General features: G+C 43.8%; 1 protein-coding gene across 3 annotated transcripts in view; it reads right to left on the reverse strand.

Annotated features, from left to right (window-relative positions):
• Positions 1–22,040, reverse strand: part of LOC124043175 (rap guanine nucleotide exchange factor 5-like) — a 93,098-nt gene that overhangs the window by 61,498 nt on the left and 9,560 nt on the right. For 2 of the 3 annotated variants that reach the window (XM_046361452.1, XM_046361450.1), the window contains exons 2-5: positions 10,258–10,308; positions 4,854–4,960; positions 3,129–3,250; positions 953–1,115 (exon numbers count right to left, since the gene is read on the reverse strand). In XM_046361452.1, coding sequence (XP_046217408.1) covers positions 953–1,115; positions 3,129–3,250; positions 4,854–4,960; positions 10,258–10,308 — 443 coding nt within the window. The remainder of the gene's footprint in view (positions 1–952; positions 1,116–3,128; positions 3,251–4,853; positions 4,961–10,257; positions 10,309–22,040) is intronic. The other variant, XM_046361451.1, reaches the window with a different exon arrangement.

Raw genomic sequence — 22,040 nt, forward strand, 5'->3', positions numbered from 1 at the left:
GGGAGGAGAGGAGAGGAAGGTGAGGAAGGTGGAGGAGAGGAGAGGAAGGGGGAGGAGAGGAAGGGGAGGATGGGGGAGGAGAGGAGAGGAAGGGGAGGAGAGGAAGGGGAGGATGGGGGAGGCGAGGAGAGGAAGGTGAGGAAGGTGGAGGAGAGGAAGGTGAGGAAGGTGGAGGAGAGGAGAGGAAGGGGGAGGACAGGGGAGGAGGAGGAGAGGAAGGTGGAGGAGAGGAGAGGAAGGGGGAGGAGAGGAAGGGGAGGATGGGGAGGAGAGGAAGGAGAGGAAGGGGAGGATGGGGGAGGAGAGGAAGGGGAGGACGGGGGAGGAGAGGAGAAGAGAGGAAGGGGAGGGGAGGAGGAGAAGGGGGGCCTAGGGATCTATCTCTCCTCCTCTGTATTTGTCCCTTCCTCTTCTCTCTCGTCAGAAGTGATCAACTCTCTCTCTTTCTCTCTGTCCCCTCTTTCTCCCGTTCTCTCTCTTCTCCCCCTCTTTTCTTACTCTTTCTCCTCCCCCTCTCTCTCTCCTCTCCCCCATTCTGTCCTCTCTCCTCTCTCTAAGTGACAGATTGAGTTCAGTAGCAGGCTCAGTTGGAATGCCACACAGACCAGTTAGAATTCTATCGGAGGGAACAGGAATTCTGCGTGACACTCAGAACACCGGTGTGCTCCCTCAACACGCTCCCAGCTCCCGCTATGAGAGTCTATTAGACAGTGTGTTTGTGTTTGTGTGTGTGTTTGTGTGTTTGTGAGTGTGTGTCAATGCCAGACTAAGGGATTAACAGTATGTGGAGAGATTAGAGATGAATCTTGTCAGTTGGAACACGGATTCAGTTGAAACACGGATGCTTGTGTGTGTGTGTGCGTGTGTCTGTGTTTGTGTGATGGTCATGTAAGACCCAGGCAACACTGGGTCACGTTCACACACTTTCACACACAAACACACACAAAATTACCCAGTTCTGAACTGGACGTATGGGACAAGCTGTAGGAGGAGCCTAACAGCTTCTGGCCACGCCTCCTTCTCCAGGCCGCAGAACTCGCAGGCTGCAGACTCACACTCCTCAAAGCTGAACTGGTAGTAGGAGTTAGAGTCCCCAAACACCACGCGCTGATCCACTGAAACACACACACACATATAGATAGACTGGTCCACTGAAACACACACACATATAGATAGACTGGTCCACTGAAACACACACACACACAGATAGATAGACTGGTCCACTGAAACACACACACATATAGATAGACTGGTCCACTGAAACACACACACACACACACAGATAGACTGGTCCACTGAAACACACACACACACACATATAGATAGACTGGTCCACTGAAACACACACACACATATAGATAGACTGGTCCACTGAAACACACACACACACATATAGATAGACTGGTCCACTGAAACACACACACACATAGATAGACTGGTCCACTGAAACACACACACATACACATAGATAGACTGGTCCACTGAAACACACACACACACATATAGATAGACTGGTCCACTGAAACACACACACACACACACACACACACACACACACACACACACACACACACACACACACACACACACACACACACACACACACACACACACACACACACACACACACACACACACACACACACACACACACACACACACACACACACACACACATTGATAGACTGGTCCACTGAAACACACACATATAGATAGACTGGTCCACCTAAACACACACACATATAGATAGACTGGTCCACTGAAACACACACACACGCACACACACACACACACACACGCACGCACGCACGCACACACACACACACACACACACACACACACACACACACACACACATAGACTCTGATGACATGGCAAGGTAAAACAGTGTGTGTGTGTGTGTGTGTGTGTGTGTGTGTGTGTGTGTGTGTGTGTGTGTGTGTGTGTGTGTGTGTGTGTGTGTGTGTGTGTGTGTGTGTGTGTGTGTGTGTGTGTGTGTGTGTGTGTGTGTGTGTGTGTGTGTCAGGGGAGAACGACTGCCCCCTATGATTGAAGCCACAGCAGTTCAAGGCCAACCGAGGTACTGCAGGCAATGTTAGCAGAAAACACGATAGGATATAGGATCCCCCATTATAGTGAATAGGGAAATAGCAATCTTATCTTAAACCCATAACCATGTGTGAGGTGTAGACTTTTGTTTCAAAGTAGATCTGTTTAAGACTACACTTGGACCCTGATTTAGCCCACTGCAGTAAAAGGTTAACCAATTTAATTTGGCTTCAATACGCTATTGAGTCTTAGTAATGAATGGTGTCACGTGATCGATGGCTTTGTCCATTCATATATACAGTCACTGGCGTAGCTAACCCCTTCCCCCCAACCCCCAGAGGTGTTCCCCCAACCCCCAGAGGTGTTCCCCCAACCCCCAGAGGTGGAGCCCCCCCCAGATAGCAGATGAACAAGCCATAAGCCATTAATTAGACTTTTTTTGAAATACAGGAAATTAGCTTAAAATCTGCACAATTTTCACTCAGCGCATTGCAAAATGTGTAGAATAGCAGAACATTAGCGCAGGGATTCTTGAATGTCGGGACAATCCTTGTTCTTCTTCTTCAAGGAAAACTTCTCCTTTTTTATAGCTGAACATGTTGATTTTGTTGCCTTATTTGAGCTTATTTGAATTTACATTTAGGGTAAATTTATCAAGAATTTTCTAAATACAGTATTATTCATTTCAATGTTGGCGCTATGCCTGGACATGTCCTTGTCTGAAAAGGATCCACAATTCAAACTCTGCAACAACATAAAAAAATCACATTTGTTTCCTGAAAAACAACATGTTGCTTTCCATGCTGTGATAGCTGACACCTTGGTCGATCAAAATATACATTTAAAAAAATGTGTTAATATTAAAACAAATATTTGTGGGGAAAAAGTTGAGATTGTCTCATCTTTCAAGAAACCCTGAGCTCTAAAAACAGCAACATTTTCTCTCAGCCATATGGCAAATTGTGTAAAATAGCATGAGATTAGCTACAAAACTGCAAATGTTTCTGTCTGCCCCAGTCCAAAAATATATCATTCCCATCCCTGCAAGAAACCGCCCTACGTCACCGGCGTGTACTCACCAGACAGCAGGATGCCCAGCTCCAGTAAGACCTGCCAGACACGCACGGCCATGCTCCGACAGCGCACGTACACACACTGCTCACACAGCCACTGAACCAGGTCTACACCCACGTAGCTACGCCTGGAAACACACAGCATCAATAGACACACACACATGAAAACACACATCGATGTGTCCCTTAGATGGCAATTAGTGTTCAGCAGGGCACTCTGTTGGAATGGATCACTCAGCAATGGATGTAGTATGTCACCATGGCAACGTCAGGTTAAAATAAAGTTCTATATTTTTCCCATAACCGTGCCAATCCGAACCGTACTGTGCTGGCTTTAAGATTTTCCTTTCAGAATTCTCAGCATGGTTCCAGGCTTCCAGCAACTGTGAAGTGAACTCAAGCACTCGAGTATAGAGCGTTGCCATGGTGACACCCAGAACCTGCACTAGGCTACAACGGCCGGGCAGATATTTTCAGTTTTAGAACTAGACGTAATTCAACGGCAACAACAACAACAACAACAACAACAAACACACACACACACACACACACACACACACACACACACACACACACACACACACACACACACACACACACACACACACACACACACACACACACACACACACACACACACACACACACACACACACATAGAGGGGATTGGATTAAGCTGGCCCGGGTTGAACCGGCTCACGTGACCGGGCGAAGCCAGTGAGGGAAGAGTGCCTTTCTCAGATGGAAAGTCATCTGCGCCACTCTGTCATGTTGTCAACAAGGTCAACAAGGTCAACATGACGCATCGTTTAGAAATATACAACATGTGTTTTCTATAAAATACATCTTCGATATTCATTGGAAATCCAGATGAAGCATTTTTATCAAAAGCAAAATCACTGTTGCATGTGAACACACAGAATCCTACTCATTACTCCACGTGCTTAGTCTATGTACTTAGTCTATGTACTTAGTCTATGTGCTTAGTCTATGTACTTAGTCTATGTACTTAGTCTATGTGCTTAGTCTATGTGCTTAGTCTATGTGCTTAGTCTATGTGCTTAGTCTATGTACTTAGTCTATGTACTTAGTCTATGTACTTAGTCTATGTGCTTAGTCTATGTGCTTAGTCTATGTGCTTAGTCTATGTACTTAGTCTATGTACTTAGTCTATGTGCTTAGTCTATGTGCTTAGTCTATGTGCTTAGTCTATGTGCTTAGTCTATGTGATTAGTCTATGTACTTAGTCTATGTACTTAGTCTATGTGCTTAGTCTATGTGATTAGTCTATGTGCTTAGTCTATGTGATTAGTCTATGTGCTTAGTCTATGTGCTTAGTCTATGTGCTTAGTCTATGTGATTAGTCTATGTGCTTAGTCTATGTGCTTAGTCTATGTGCTTAGTCTATGTGCTTAGTCTATGTGATTAGTATATGTGCTTAGTCTATGTGATTAGTCTATGTGCTTAGTCTATGTGCTTAGTCTATGTGCTTAGTCTATGTGCTTAGTCTATGCCACTTTTGTTTTGAGCCGACCTTGCGGTTGGCCCGAATGGGAGGCAAACCGGTTCCAAAACTAATGCAATTTACTTCTCACCCAGTGCAAAATCCGGCAGCTTAATCAAACCTCCGTATAAATTATCCATATCTCTCTCTCTCTCTCTCTCTCTCTCTCTCTCTCTCTCTCTCTCTCTCGCTCTCTCGCTCTCTCTCAGATTTACACACAAAGTTACCTTATGATCCTGGCGAGGTGAATCTTGTCTTTAGCAGGGTAGGGCCCATTAGACAGGAAAGCATTTCTCACCGCACGCCCTGCACAGGGGAAACTCTGGGAGCAGGACTGACACAAAAACCAGTCAAATAAGATATAAACTCAGCAAAAAACTATAAAGTTATGAAAACTTAGGACACTAAAGAGGCCCTTCTACTGACTGAAAAACACCAAAAGAAAGATGCCCAGTGTCCCTGCTCATCTGCGTGAACGTGCCTTAGGCATGCTGCAAGGAGGCATGAGGACTGCAGATGTGACCAGGGCAATAAATTGCAATGTCCGTAGTGTGAGATGCTTAAGACAGCGCTACAGGGAGACAGGATGGACAGCTGATCGTCCTCTCAGTGGCCACGTGTAACAACACCTGCACAGGATCGGCACATCCGAACATTACACCCGCGGGACAGGTACAGGATGGCAACAACAACTGCCCGAGTTACACCAGGAACGCACAATCCCTCCATCAGTGCTCAGACTGTCTGCAGACTGTCCGTAGTAGGCTGAGAGAGGCTGGACTGAGGGCTTGTAAGCCTGTTGTAAGGCAGGCCCTCACCAAACATCACCAGCAACAACGTCGCCTATGGGCACAAACCCACCGTCGCTGGACCAGACAGGACTGGCAAAAAGTGCTCTTCACTGACGAGTCACGGTTTTATCTCACCAGGAGTGATGGTCAGATTCGAGTTTATCGTCGAAGGAATGAGTGTTACACCGAGGCCTGTACTCTGGAGCACGATCGATTTGGTGGTGGAGGGTCCGTCATGGTCTGGGGCGGTGTGTCACAGCATCATCGGACTGAGCTTGTTGTCATTGCAGGCAATCTCAACGATGTGCGTTACAGGGAAGACATCCTCCTCCCTCACGTGGTACCCCTCCTGCAGGCTCACCCTGACATGACCCTCCAGCATGACAATCCCACCAGCCATACTGCTTGTTCTGTGCGTGATTTCCTGCAAGACAGGAATGTCAGTGTTCTGCCATGGCCAGCGAAGAGCCCAGATCTCAATCCCATTGTGCACGTCTGGGACCTGTTGGATCGGAGGGTGAGGGCTAGGGCCATTCCCCCCAGAAATGTCTGGGAACTTGCAGGTGCCTTGGTGGGAGAGTGGGGTAACATCTCACAGCAAGAACGGGCAAATCTGGTGCAGTCCATGAGGAGGAGATGCACTGCAGTACTTAATGCAGCTGGTGGCCACACCACATACTAACTGTTACTTTTGATTTTGATCCCCCCCTTTGTTCAGGGACACATTATTCCATTTCTGTTAGTCACATGTCTGTGGAACTTGTTCAGTTTACGTCTCAGTTGTTGAATCTTGTAATGTTCATTTATTATAGGCTTTGCGGGTCAGCACTCGGTGGTCCCGTTCTGTAAGCTTGTGTGGCCTACCACTTTGCGGCTGAGCCGTTGTTGCTCCTAGACGTTTCCACTTCACAAAAACAGCCCTTACAGTTGACCAGGGCAGCTCTAGCAGGGAAGTAATTTGACAAACTGACTTGTTGGAAAGGTGGCATCTTATGACAGTGCCATGTTGAAAGTCACTGAGCTCTTCAGTTAGGCTATTCTACTACCAATGTGTCTATGGAGATTGCATGGCTGTGTGCTCGATTTGATAAACCTGTCAGCAACGGTTGTGGCTGAAGTAACCGAATTACTTATTTGAAGGGGTGTCCACACACTTGCAGTACATACAGTGGGGCAAAAAAGTACTTAGTCAGCCACCAATTGTGCAAGTTCTACCACTTAAAAAGATGAGAGAGGCCTGTAATTTTCATAATAGGTACACTTCAACTATGACAGACAAAATGAGAAAAAAAAATCCAGAAAATCACATTGTAGGATTTTTTATGAATTTATTTGCAAATTAAGGTGGAAAATAAGTATTTGGTCACCTACAAACAAGCAAGATTTCTGGCTCTCACAGACCTGTAACTTCTTCTTTAAGAGGCTCCCCTGTCCTCCACTCGTTACCTGTATTAATGGCACCTGTTTAAATATATGTAAATATGTACCTGACTAAATACTTTTTTGCCCCACTGTATATACAGTTGAAGTCGGAGGTTTACATACACTTAGGTGGAGTCATTAAAACTCGTTTTTCAACCACTCCACAAATTTCTTGTTAACAAACTATAGTTGTGGCAAGTCGGTTAGGACATCTACTTTGTGCACGACACAAGTAATTTTTCCAACGATTATTTCACTTATAATTCACTGTATCACAATGGCAGTGGGTCAGAAGTTAACATACACTAAGTTGAGTGTGCCTTGAAACAGCTTGGAAAATTCCCGAAAATTATGTCATGGCTTTAGAAGCTTCTGATTGGCTACTTGACACCATTTGAGTCAATTGGAGGGCCTACCTTCAAACTCAGTGCCTCTTTGCTTGACATCATGAGAAAATCAAAAGAAATCAGCCAATATCTCAGAAAGTCTGGTTCATCCTTGGGAGTAATTTCCAAACGCCTGAAGGTACCACGTTCATCTGTACAAACAATAGTATGCAAGTATTAACACCATGGGACCACGCAGCCGTCATACCACTCAGGAAGGAGACGCGTTCTGTCTCCTAGAGATGAACGTACTTTGGTGCGAAAAGTTCAAATCAATCCCAGACAAACAACAAAGGACCTTGTGAAGATGCTGGAGGAAACAGGTACAAAAGTATCTATATCCACAGTAAAACGAGTCTTATATCAACATAAGCTGAAAGGCTGCTCAGCAAGGAAGAAGCCACTGCTCCAAAACCGCCATAAAAAGCGAGACTATGGTTTGCAATTGTATATGGGGACAAAGATTGTACATTTTGGAGAAATGTCCTCTGGTCTGATGAAACAGAAATAGAACTGTTTGGCCATAACAACCATCGTTATGTTTGGAGGAAAAAGGGGGAGGCTTGCAAGCCGAAGAACACCATCCCAACCGTGAAGCATGGGGGTGGCAGCATCATGTTGTGGGGGTGCTTTGCTGCAGGAGGTACTGGTGCACTTCACAAAATAGATGGAATCATGAGGCAAGAAAATGATGTGAATATACTGTAGCAACATCTCAAGACATCAGTCAAGAAGTTAACGCTTGGTCACAAATGGTTCTTTTAAATGAACAGTGACCCCAAGCATACTTCCAAAGTTGTGGCAAAATGGCTTAAGGACAACACAGTCAGGTGTTGGATTTGCCATCACAAAGCCCTGACCTCAATCTTATAGAAAATGTGTGGGCAGAACTGAAAAAGCGTGTGCGAGCAAGGAGGCCTACAAACCTGACTCAGTTACACCAGCTCTGTCAGGAGGAATGGGACAGAATTCACCCAACTTATTGTGGGAAGCTTGTGGAAGGCTACCAGAAACGTTTGACCCAAGTTAACCAATTTAAAGGCAATGCTGCCAAATACTAATTGAGTGTATGTAAACTTCTGACCCACTGGGAATATGATAAAATAAATAAAAGCTGAAATAAATCATTCTCTCTACTATTATTCAGACATTTCACATTCCTAAAATAAAGTGGTGATCCTAACTGACCGAAGACAGGGAATTTTTACTAGGATTAAATGTCAGGAATGGTGAAAAACTGAGTTTAAATGTATTTGGCTGAGGTGTATGTACACTTCCGACTTGAACTGTATATAGTGTGTATATCTTTTAGCAGACTTGTTTGTGTGTGTGTGTGTGTGTGTGTGTGTGTGTGTGTGTGTGTGTGTGTGTGTGTGTGTGTGTGTGTGTGTGTGTGTGTGTGTGTGTGTGTGTGTGTGTGTGTGTGTGTGTGTGTGTGTGTGTGTGTGTGTGTGTGTGTGTGTAGTTGACACTAAGATAACTGTGATGTCAGTGTAACTATTGATATTGAAACACAACAGAACATTGAGATGAAACTATGATGTCGCCATGGTAACTTTGGCCAAGTACTAACTCTATATTTAAGCAATAAGGCCACAGGGAGGGGTGTGGTATATGGCCAATATACCACAGCTAAGAGCTGCTCTTAGGCACGACGCAACGCAAACCCTTAGCCGTGGTATGTTGGCCGTATATCACAAACCCCAGAGGTGCCTTACTGCTATTTTAAACTGGTTACCAAAGTAGTTAGAGCAATTTTGTCATTCCCGTGGTATACGGCCTGATATACCACGGCTGTCAGCCAATCAACATTCAGGGCTACAGTTTAAAATGTCGAATAGCCTACTTCCAAATACTTTAACTGAATCAAGAGCACCAAAATGTAACGTTTTTACATCATGTAAGTATTTGACCAATATGTACAGTATTCAGACCCCTTACCCTTTACCAAATTTTGTTACATTACAGCCTTATTCTAAAATTGATTATTATTATTATTTTTATTTTTATTTTTATTATTTTTTATCCTCATCAATTTACACACAATACCCCATAATGACAAAGAGAAAAATAAAAAACAGAAATACCTTATTTACATAATTATTCACACCTTTTTCTAATAGACTCGAAATTGAGCTCAGGTACATCCTGTTTCCATTGATCAGCCTTGAGACGTTTCTACATCTTGATTGGAGTCCACCTGTGGTGAATTCAATTGATTGGACATGATTTGGAAAGGCACACACCTGTCTATATAGGGTCCAACAGTTGACAGTGCATGTCAGAGCAAAAACCAAGCCATGAGGTTGAAGGAATTGTCCGTAGAGCTCCAAGACAGGATTGTGTCGAGGCACAGATCTGGGTAAAGGTACCAAAAATGTTTTTGCAGCATCATAAATGGAAGAAGTTTGGAACCACCAAGACTCTTCCTAGAGTTGGCCATCCAGCCAAACTGAGCCGGGCCTTGGTCAGGGAGGTGACTAAGAACCCAATGGTGACTCGGACAGAGATCCAGAGTTTTTTAACAAAGTGCTGAGTAAAGGATCTGAATACTTATGTAAATGTGATATTTCCGTTGTTTATTTTTTTATACATTTGCAAAAATTCCTAAAAAAACAGTTTTTGGTTTTGTCATTATGGGGTATTATGTGTAGATTGATGAGTGGGGAAAAAACGTTTTTAGTTTTGTCATTTCGGGGTATTATGTGTAGATTGATGAGGGGGGAAAAAACGTTTTTAGTTTTGTCATTATGGGGTATTATGTGTAGATTGATGAGGGGGGAAAAAACGTTTTTAGTTTTGTCATTACGGGGTATTATGTGTAGATTGATGAGGGGGGAAAAACATTTCATCCATTTTAGTACAAGGCTGTAATGTAACAAAATGTGGAAAAAGTCAAGGGGCCTGAATACTTTCTGAATGCACTGTATATGATTATGATGTCAAGCTTCCTCTGTTTGATGACAAAGAAAACATGATTTAATTGACGACCTGACATCACCTATGGACGTGAGTGTGTGTTGTGTGGTTACCTTGTGAACAGTAGGGCTTGTGCTGGGTCCTGGGATGGTATCAGGTGACTGCTGCCAAGACAAAATCAGAACACACAGTATTAACACACACACACACACACACACACACACACACACACACACACACACACACACACACACACACACACACACACACACACACACACACACACACACACACACACACACACACACACACACACACACACACACACACACACACACACACACACACACACACAAAGTGTGGGCAAGGCTATTCTAATTACCAAATGGACGTTACTATTCGTTTACTTGGAAGAGTATGAATTTTTTTGAAATAATGAATTAGACTCGTTTCAGGAAACTAGGCATACGTCGTCGCGCCTCACTACTTCACAGGAGAGCCGTTTGAACGTAAACCTTTTTTTAAATATAAAAAATCATCTTTTGCCAGAAATGGAACATGTGAGTTTTCATGTGCCTTAACAAACTTGTATGCCATCTGTAAATACGAATACAATTGTTAAATTACAAGCCTAGTTGGTTTATCCATGGAAAAATTCAGTAACCTTCCCATTAGTCATGATTGGCTGAGATAATGAGTGGGCTGGGCATGCCAAAAGATGAGTTCGGATTGGTCTGCCATGTAGCATGCTTCTGTCTATAACATGAGCTGGTCAGTATGTCTAGGTAATCCTTTCTAACGCGGCTTTTTAAAGATAGCACGTAGTAGAACTACATAAGTGTTGCTCTCCACTTTCTGGAGGACCGAGTTTTGAAATCGGTGGAATTATAGTATGGTAGCTAAGGACATTCTGGCATTTGATTGCAAATATGCAGCCAAAGTCAAAACGAGAACACACAGAAGGCTGTTGTTTAAAACACTAGTGTCTCGATTACATCTTCAAACTACGGGCAACCATGGCATCCGTGACAGAGAGGGATGCCCATGTATACGGACGGGTAAGAGAGTCTAGCTCGCTACATTTTCAGATACAACACGTTTCTAATTTTGTCAGGAAGTCGTCGTCATTGCTCGTTATGGCCTAATATTAGATGGCTAACATCGAATCAAGCTATCTGCAGATTCATGCAAAGTAACAGGTTTATGTTTTATTGTCACTGTGACAATTGTGTATAGAAGTAGCTGGTAAATTTGCTCTGGCTATCTACTCCGATTTCAGAGAACTCTCGTCTGAGTGTGCCAGAGCGCTGAATAAATGACGGATTTGCAAACGCTAAACATCCATTTTGAATATTGCCGGTGTCAGTAAACATTGGCAAAAATAATGAAATTGTTGCCAGTAGCACAGTTACAGTCACAAAAGATCTGGATAACATAAAAACAAGCTAACCAGAGCTGCTAAGGTGAGTAAAATGGTCAGAGTGAGCTGTTCTCTTATTTATGTCTGGAAGTAGCTAGCCAACGTTAGCCAGTTAGCTTAGGTGCTCGACTGCTTTTGTTAGGTCAGAACGCTCTGATTAACATTTTCGGCCAGTGTCCAGTGTTCAGCTCCGAGAGCAAAACACTCTGAGTTTACGAATGCCCAGAGCACTCTCCAGATTAAATTTACGAACACACCCGTAGTATAAACCAGCCTTTAGCCTTGAAATCTTTGGTTGTTTAGCACATGGCCTGACATGTGAATGCTTAAAGAGATGGGTGGGGCTAAACCTTATGAGGGTGTGAACGATGCTGAATGGGTGTAGTAGGTGTACCAAAACATTCAAGGGCCATTTTCTCAGAAGTGAGGTTACATGTCTATCAACTTTCAAAGCAGAATTACTTTCCCATTGTTCCTCAACTGTAGTGTATGATAAACCATTTTCTTGCTATGAGTCTCTACTTTTAACTAATGTAAAAAACACAATTTCTTATTTTGCGACATAAGACTGAATGGAGCCGGTGGGTCTTTGTTTTGGTGTGTGAAAAGGCTTTGAATTATCTATGTGACATTGCTAAATAACCCACAAGGATAGACCATTACATTCTCCATTTTGATAAAACAGTTTTATTACCTTTGTTATGAGTGCACCCCATAAAAAAGACACGTTTCATCTGTAGCTTGTTGTTGTTGTCTGTTAATCATACCTGCGCTACAGTCTGAGGCTTCATGTGTAGAAAATTAAGTGGGAGATTTCTAATCAATGCAAAATGGAATTACAATTACGGAATGAAGTTGGCTAAATGAGAAGGAGTAGGCTACAATGATCGACCAACAGGTAGGCTGTTGTTTAATATGAATGGAGTTGGCTAAATGAGAAGGAGTAGGCTACAATGATCAACCAACAGGTAGGCTGTTGTTTAATATGAATGGAGTTGGCTAAATGAGAAGGAGTAGGCTACAATGATCAACCAACAGGTAGGCTGTTGTTTAATATGAATGGAGTTGGCTAAATGAGAAGGAGTAGGCTACAATGATCAACCAGCAGGTAGGCTGTTGTTTAATATGAATGGAGTTGGCTAAATGAGAAGGAGTAGGCTACAATGATAAACCAACAGGTAGGCTGTTGTTTAATATGAATGGAGTTGGCTAAATGAGAAGGAGTAGGCTACAATGATCAACCAACAGGTAGGCTGTTGTTTAATATGAATGGAGTTGGCTAAATGAGAAGGAGTAGGCTACAATGATCAACCAACAGGTAGGCTGTTGTTTAATATGAATGGAGTTGGCTAAATGAGAAGGAGTAGGCTACAATGATCAACCAACAGGTAGGCTGTTGTTTAATAGGAATGGAGTTGGCTAAATGAGAAGGAGTAGGCTACAATGATCAACTAACAGGTAGGCGGTTTAATATGAATGGAGTTGTTGACATGGACTGAAATTGGCGCCGGTACTCATTTTGGGATCTGGTATTGTTATATTTAGGTGCAGGAGCTCTACAATACTTTTGAACTAATATTCTATAAGAGGAACAGGAGCTCAAGCAGTAGAACATTTGAGGTTCCGGAACTCAGCCCTGGTGACCTCCTGCCCAAGACAAGATGGCTAATTTAGCTAGCTAGGTTCTTCACATGGATTTGATGCAGTCCAGACAGACACTACCAGATGGTATGATCGATAACCTATGGCAGTAACAAGATTGTCTAACAAGCCCGTGGCGGTTTGGCTACTTTGCCTCAGTGCCAAACACACCAGCCCCTGCACCTCCCTAGCCCCTCCCCCGCCCATCCAAACAGGGAACAGCCAAACAAACTCTGTGGGACAGCACACCGGCTCTCTGCGTGAACAAGTCTCCATTAAAGTTTCACATAAATATTCTTTCCTTAATAAAACACATACGTGAAAAAATATAATGATATTATTTTAATTGTGAAATATTTGAAAATGCCTGTGCCTAACACACACACACAGACAAACACACACAGACACACACATGTTTCCAGACAGTGTTTGGGTTAGAAAAGAAGTAGAGCACCATACACTCTCTCTCTCTCTCTCTCTCTCTCTCTCTCTCTCTCTCTCTCTCTCTCTCTCTCTCTCTCTCTCTCTCTCTCTCTCTCTCTCTCTCTCTCTCTCTCTCTCTCTCTCTCTCTCTCTCTCTCTCTCTCTCTCTCTCTCTCTCTCTCTCTCTCTCTCTCGCTGTTGCTGCTGTCGGTAGTGGCCTCAGGCTCAAAGAGAGAGAAAGAGAGAGATAGAGAGATACTGCCCACAAAATGAGGTGGAAACTGAGTTGGACTTCCTAACCTCCTGCCAAATGTATAACCATATTAGAGACACATATTTCCCTCAGATTACACAGACCCACAAAGAACTTGAAAACAAATCCAATATTGATAAACTCCCATATCTACTGGGTGAAATACCACAGTGTGCCATCACAGCAGCAATACTTGTGACCTGTTGCCACAAGAAAAGGGCAACCAGTGAAGAACAAACACCATTGTAAATACAACCCATATTTATGATTTATTTATTTTCCCTTTTGTACTTTAACTATCGGCACATCGTTACAACACTGTAATGATATGACAGTATGACATTTGAAATCTAAATGTTTTTGTAGTGTACTGTTAACTGTTAATTTTTATTGTTTATTTATTATCTACTACACTTGCTTTGGCAATGTTAACATATGTTTCCCACACCAATAAAGCCGTTAAATTGAATTTAATTGAATTGGGAGAGAGAGCAAGAGAGAGTCTACTGTTTGCTGATGATCTGGCGCTTCTGTCCCCAACCAAGGAGGGGCTACAGCAGCACCTAGATCTTCTGCACAGATTCTGCCAGACCTGGGCCCTGACAGACCTGGGCCCTGACAGACCTGGGCCCTGACAGACCTGGGCCCCTGACAGACCTGGGCCCTGACAGACCTGGGCCCTGACAGACCTGGGCTCTGACAGACCTGGGGCCCTGACAGACCTGGGCCCTGACAGACCTGGGCCCTGACAGATCTGGGCCCTGACAGACCTGGGCCCTGACTGTGAATATCAGTAAGACAAAAATAATGGGGTTCCAAGTAAGGTCCAGTTGCCAGGACAACAAATACAAATTCTATCTAGACACCATTGCCTTAGAGCACACAAAAAAACTATACATACACCGGCCTAAACATCAGCGCCACAGGTAACTTCCACAAAGCTGTGAACAATCTGAGAGACAAGGCAAGAACGGCCTTCTATGCCATCAAAAGGAAGATAAAATTCGACATACCAATTAGGATCTGGCTAAAAATACTTGAATCGGTTATAGAACCCATTGCCCTTTATGGTTGTGATGTCTGGGTTCCGCTCACAAACCAAGAATTCACAAAATGGGACAAACACCAAATTGAGACTGCATGCAGAATTCTGCAAAACTAATTATCAAAAGCCAGAAAAGAGCCATTAAATTCTACAACCAATTAAAAGGAAGTGATTCCCAAAACTTCCATAACAAAGCCATCACCTACAGAGAGATGAACCTGGAGAAGAGTCCCCTAAGCAAGCTGGTCCTGGGGCTCTGTTCACAAACACAAACAGACCCCACTGAGCCCCAGGACAGCAACACAATTAGACCCAACCAAATCATGAGAAAACTAAAAGTAAATTATTTGACACATTAGAAAGAATTTACAAAAAAAATGTGCAAACTAGAAAGCTATTTGGCCCTAAACAGAGAGTACACAGTGGCAAAAGCTTTGACTATGTACAGAATAGCCTTGCTATTGAGAAAGGCCGCCGTAGGCAGACCTGGCTCTCAAGAGAAGACAGGCTATGTGCTCACTGCACAGAAAATGAGGTGGAAACTGAGCTGCACTTCCTAACCTCCTGTCCAACGTATGACCATATTAGAGACACATACGTACAGTGGGGAGGGGGGGGGGGGAGTATTTGAACCCTTTGGAATTACCAGGATTTCTGCATAAATTGGTCATCAAATTTGATCGGATCTCATCTAAGTCACAACAGTAGACAAACAGTGTGCTTTAACTATAATAACACACAACGTATTGTATTCTTCTTGTCTATATTGAAAACACAATTTAAACATTCACAGTGTCGGTAGGAAAAAGTATGTGAACCCCTAGACTAATGACTTCTCCTAAAGCTAATTGGAGGCACGAGTCCGCTAACCTGGAGTCCAATCAATGAGACAAGAATGGAGATGTTGGTTAGGGCTGCCTTGCTCTATAAAAACACTCACACAATTTGAGTTTGCTATTCACAAGAAGCATTGCCTGATGTGGACCATGCCTCGAACAAAATATATCTCAGAAGACCTAAGATTAAGAATTGTTGACTTGCATAAAGTTGTAAAGGTTTACAAAAGTATCTATAAAAGCCTTGATGTTCATGAGTCCACGGTAAGACACATTGTCGATAAATGGAGAAAGTTCAGCACTGTTGCTACTCTCCCTAGGAGTGGCCGTCCTGCAAAGATGACTACGAGAGCACAGCGCAAAATGCTCAATGAGGTTAAGAAGTATCCTAGAGTGTCAGCTAAAGACTTACAGAGATATTTGGAACATGCTAACATCTCTGTTGACGAGTATATGATACGTAAAACACTAAACAAGAATGGTGTTCATGGGAGGACACCATGGAAGAAGCCACTGCTGTCCAAAAAAAACATTGCTGCACGTCTGAAGTTTGCTAAAGCGCACCTTGATGTTTCACAGCGCTACTGGCAACATATTCTGTGGACAGATTAAACTACAGTTGAGTTGTTTGGAAGGAACACACAACACTATGTGTGGAGAACAAATAGGCACAGCACACAAACATCAAACCCTCATCCCAACTGTAAAGTATGGTGGAGGGAGCATCATGGTTTGGGGCTGCTTTGCTGCCTCAGGGCCTGGACAGCTTGCTATCATCGACAGATAAATGAATTCCCAAGTTTATCAAGACATTTTGCTGGAGAATGTTAGGCTATCTCTCCGCCAATTGAAGCTCAACAGAAGTTGGGTGACGCAACAGGACAAAGACTCAAAACACAGAAGTAAATCAACAACAGAATGGCTTCAACAGAAGAAAATATGCCATCTGGTCAGAGTCCTGACCTCAACCTGATTTTTAAAGTAGAATAACAGATCCACACCACATTGGGTGAGGCGGTTTGCAGGACAGTATTTTGAAGTTGAGGTTTAGAAAAATATAAAAAAGAGATGCGAAGAAAAAGATATAAAAAGATGATTACATAGGACACGACAAGACAAAGACGTCTGACTGCTACGCCATCTTGGATTCCTGCCACTGGATTTCCCTCAGACCTACAAAAAATTTGAAAACAATCCAATTTTGATAAACTCCCATATCTACTGGGTGAAATACTACAGTGTGCCATCACAGCAGCAAGATTTGTGACTTGTTGCACAAGAAAAGGGCAACCAGTGAAGAACAAACACCATTGTAAATACAACCCATATTTACCTGTATTTATTTTCCCTTTTGTACTTTAACTATGTGCACATCATTACAACACTGTATATTTACATAATATGACATCTGAAATGTCTTTATTTCTTTTGGAACTTCTGGGAGTGTAATGTTCACTTTTTGTTTATCTATTTCACTTACTTTTGCAATGTAAACATATGTTTCCCATGCCAATAAAGCCCCTTAAATTGAAATAGAATTGAGAGAGATAAAGCACAAGCATGAGGACCAAACTTTTGAGTTTAACTCTGGATAACCGGTCATATGAAAGTGGCTCACCTTTTAGCCAGGTAAATTTCTATGGCAACGAATCCTTCAGAATGAACCTGCTCTGGGGCGGGCTAACTCACGGCTAACTCACGGCTAACTCACGGATAACTCACGGCTAACTCACGGCTAACTCACGGCTAACTCACGGATAACTCACGGCTAACTCACGGCTAACTCACGGCTAACTCACGGCTAACTCCACTTACCCTGAATTAAATGACTGATAAGCGAGTCGAGGACCAATGAAATCAGATTATATCCTTTTTGCAAAGATTAAGTCATCATCCCCTTAATTTGGGGAAAATTACTGAATAAATATTTAATTTAAAATGCGAATGTTAAAATATATCACATTACACATGTAGTAATAAAGGAATACATTTGAAATTTCACACACAGTAATGACATTTTATCAATAGGAGTGGGAAGAAAGGTACTTGTGGTTGTGCATTGATAAGCAAACCACAGTCGGCATTTACGACAAGCATTTACGACGCCACCTCTAAAAGCCTTTTTCACACCATAACCTGATTCATTTGCAAGATAACATTCTTTCATTTAGATTTTCAGCACAAATGAAAATGTGGCACTGACTCGCCCATGGATTGATGTTTCAGCATTATCTCAATGAAGAGTTCGGCACAGACAGAAGGGGAAACCCAGACGTCACAGGGGCTATAAAGCCCAGGTATCCAATTAGAATGCTTTCTCACCGGTCAGAGGAAGTGCAGTCGCGGGTGGTGGGAGAGAGGATACAACTCAGTGAGACTGGCTTGACATTCTGCAAAATTTCTTATCATCTGATCACAAATACATTTTTCTGTTCCCAAAATCTGTTACAAACCCAGTGAACTAATTTTAATAGACTTGACTCTTTTCCAAAGTTGTATAAGATTACGTGGTTTAGGGATGAAAGGTCGGATTGAGTTTGCACACACGCAGACTTCACAGAGGAGGTGTTCCCTAATGAAAATATACAAATATATGCTACAACAAGCCAATAGGATCTCGCTATCCTGTGCTTGGCATTGCCCACCTCCTGCCCACTATGCTTCATGTGCTACCACTGTAAACAACACAAATTAACAAACTTGCTTGTAATCTCCCGCTTACAAGCAAAAACTCAAACAGGAAGTACCAATTATGCGCTCAATACGGAAGCGTTCCGATGAAGCGGTTGCTAAGCTACAGGACTGTTCCACTGTTTCCCGGGATTCATCCAATTAACATTAAAAGAGTTTACCACATCAGTCACCGTCTTCAATAATAAGTACATTGACGACGTCGTCCCCACACTGACCATATGTACATATCCCAACCAAAAGCCATGGATTACAGGCAACTAAGCTAAAGGCTATAGCTTCCGCTTTCAAGGAGCGGGGATCAAAATCCAGACACTTATAAGACATCCTGCTACGGCCTCCGACGAGCCATCAAACAGGCAAAACGTCAACACAGAACTAAGATTGAATCCTACTACGCCGGCTTTGATGCTAGTCGGATGTGGCAGAGCTTGCAAACTATCATGATTACAAAGAAAAACCCTGGCAGCAAGCTGCCCAGTGACGCGAGCCTACCAGATGATCTAAATTCCTTCCATCCCCGCTTCGAGGCAAGCAACACCAAATCATGCATGAGAGCCCCAGCAGTTCCGGACGACTGTGCGATCTTGCTCTCCTTAGCCAATGTGAGCAAGACCTTTATACAGGTTAACATTAACAAGTCCGCTGGGCCAGATGGATTACCAGGATGCATACTCAGAGCACAAGCTGACCAGCAGGCAAATGTCTTCACGAACATTTTCAACTTCTCCCTGACACGGTCTGCAATACCTACATGTTTCAAGGAGCCCACCATAGTCCCTGTGCCCAAGAACACCAAGGTAACCTGTCTAAATGACATCCGCCCCATAGCACTCACGTCTGTAGTCATGAAATGCTGGTCATGGCTCACATCAATACCATCATCCCAGACACCCTGGACCCACTGCAATTCACATACCACCCCAACAGATCCAAAGATGACACAATATCCAGTGCTCTCCACACTGCCCTTTCCCACCTGGATAAGAGAAACACCTATGTGAGAATGCTGTTCATTGACGACACCTCAGCTTTCACCACCATAGTGCCTTCTAAGCTCATCAGTAAACTCCGGTTCCTGAGATTGAACACCTCCCTCTGCAACTGGATCCAGGGCTACCTGGTGGTCGGCCCCAGGTGGGGAGGTTAGGCAACAACACATCCGTCACACTGACCCTCAACACGTGGGAAGAACAGGGAATACCTGCTCAGTCCCCTCCTGTACTCCCTGTTCACCCATGACAGTGTGGCCACGCACGACTCCCAACACCATTATTAAGTTTGTTGATTACAAGACGGTGGTGGGCCTGATCACCAATGACAATGAGACAGCCTATAGAGAGGAGGTCAGTGACCTGGCAGTGTGGTGCCAGGACAACAATCTCTCCCTCAACGTCAGCAAGACAAAGGAGCTGATCACGGCCTACAGGAAACGGCGGGGCGAGCACGCCCCCCCTCCCCCCACCAACATTTATGGGGCTGTAGTGGAGTGGATCGTGAGCTTCAAGTACCTCGGTGTCCGCATCACTAAGGAATTAACATGGTCCACACACACCAACAAAGTCTTGAAGAGGGCACGACAATGTCTCTTCCATCTCAGAATGCTGAAAAGATTTGGAATGGAGCCTCAGATCCTCAAAATGTTCTACAGCTGCACCATTGAGAGCATCTTGATTGGCTGCATCACCTCTTGGTATGGCAACTGCTTGGCATCCGACCACAAGGCGCTACAGAGGGTGGTGCAGATGGACCAGTACATCACTGGGGGCCGAGCTCCCTGCCATCCAGGATCTCTATACCAGACGGTGTCAGAGGAAGGACCTAAACATTTTCAAAGACCACAGCAACCCAAGCCATAGATTGTTCACTCTGGAACCACATGGCAAGTGGTGCCGGAGCACCAAGTGGTGCCAGCGCACCAAGTGTGGGACCAAAAGGCTCCTGAACAGCTTCTATCCCAAAGCCATAAGACTGCTGAATATTTAATCAAATAGCTACCCTGACTATTTGCATCAACCTTTTTTTGAACTGACTCTCTTGCACTGAGTATTTGCACACTCACTGGACACTACCCACACACTCACTGGACTCTACCCAGACACTCACTGGACACTACCCACACACTCACTGGACTCTACCCAGACACTCACTGGACTCTACCCAGACACTCACTGGTCTCTACCCACACACTCACTGGACACTACCCACACACTCACTGGACTCTACCCAGACACTCACTGGACTCTACCCAGACACTCACTGGTCTCTACCCAGACACTCACTGGACTCTACCCACACACTCACTGGACACTACCCACACACTCACTGGACTCTACCCACACACTCACTGGTCTCTACCCACACACTCACTGGACTCTACCCACACACTCACTGGACTCTACCCACACACTCACTGGTCTCTACCCACACACTCACTGGTCTCTACCCACACACTCACTGGTCTCTACCCAGACACTCACTGGACTCTACCCACACACTCACTGGTCTCTACCCAGACACTCACTGGACTCTACCCACACACTCACTGGTCTCTACCCACACACTCACTGGTCTCTACCCACACACTCACACATACATACACTGACACTCCAACACAAAACACACACACATGTATATGGATGCCACACACAAACACACACACACTTTTACACACCTCACATATGCTGCTGCTGCTACTCTGTTTATAATCTATCCTGATTACCTAGTCACTTTTACCCCTACCTAAATGTACATATTACCTCAACTACTAACACTGCTGCTACTCTGTTTATTATCTATCCTAATTACCTAGTCACTTTTACCCCTACCTAGAGTCAAATCAAATCAAATCAAAATGTATTTGTCACATACACATGGTTAGCAGATGTTAATGCGAGTGTAGCGAAATGCTTGTGCTTCTAGTTCCGACAATGCAGTGGGACTTAGTACAATACCCTGTGGTTTAGTACAGTACTTCATTGCTCCAGCCGAGCGCAAGGGGGAGTTAGAGCACTTATTATGCTTTTGGGTCCTAAGGCGCTACTGTGTCTCTGTAGTACTGTAGCCTACTCCCGACCAGTCACGTTGTACAGCGCCTTAGTGGCGCAACAGTCTAAGACACTGCATCACAGTGTAAGCTGTGTTGCTATAGAGGCTGGCTCAATACCTGTGCAGGCCTTGACTGGGAGACCCATGAGATGACTGTAGGTTTTTGGTTTCTCTCCCTCTGAAAACAGAAATAAATCATTCTAAATAACAAACTGGCTTTATTTACAAATTAGTAACATTGTCTCACCCCATGTTCAAGAATGGCATTTTTCTCTCTCATTTTATTTGAATATAAAACAAAATAATCTCCAAAATATTGTTGTTTTTTTAAACCTAGGGATTATTATTATTAATTTAGAATTATATAAAAGCCCCTTGGATATTCTCACAGATATATTATTAACCCTGTTATTAGCAGAACAAAAAATATTGGTCATGGCACCCGAGTGACGCACAATGGGATTGCCTTGCCATTCTCCAGCTGTATCTACTGAAATAGTGGTAGGTGTGCGAGGTTCAAAGCACGAGGGTAGGGGGCA

The sequence above is a fragment of the Oncorhynchus gorbuscha genome, linkage group LG09 (assembly GCF_021184085.1).
Source record: "Oncorhynchus gorbuscha isolate QuinsamMale2020 ecotype Even-year linkage group LG09, OgorEven_v1.0, whole genome shotgun sequence".
Lineage (NCBI taxonomy): Eukaryota > Metazoa > Chordata > Actinopteri > Salmoniformes > Salmonidae > Oncorhynchus > Oncorhynchus gorbuscha.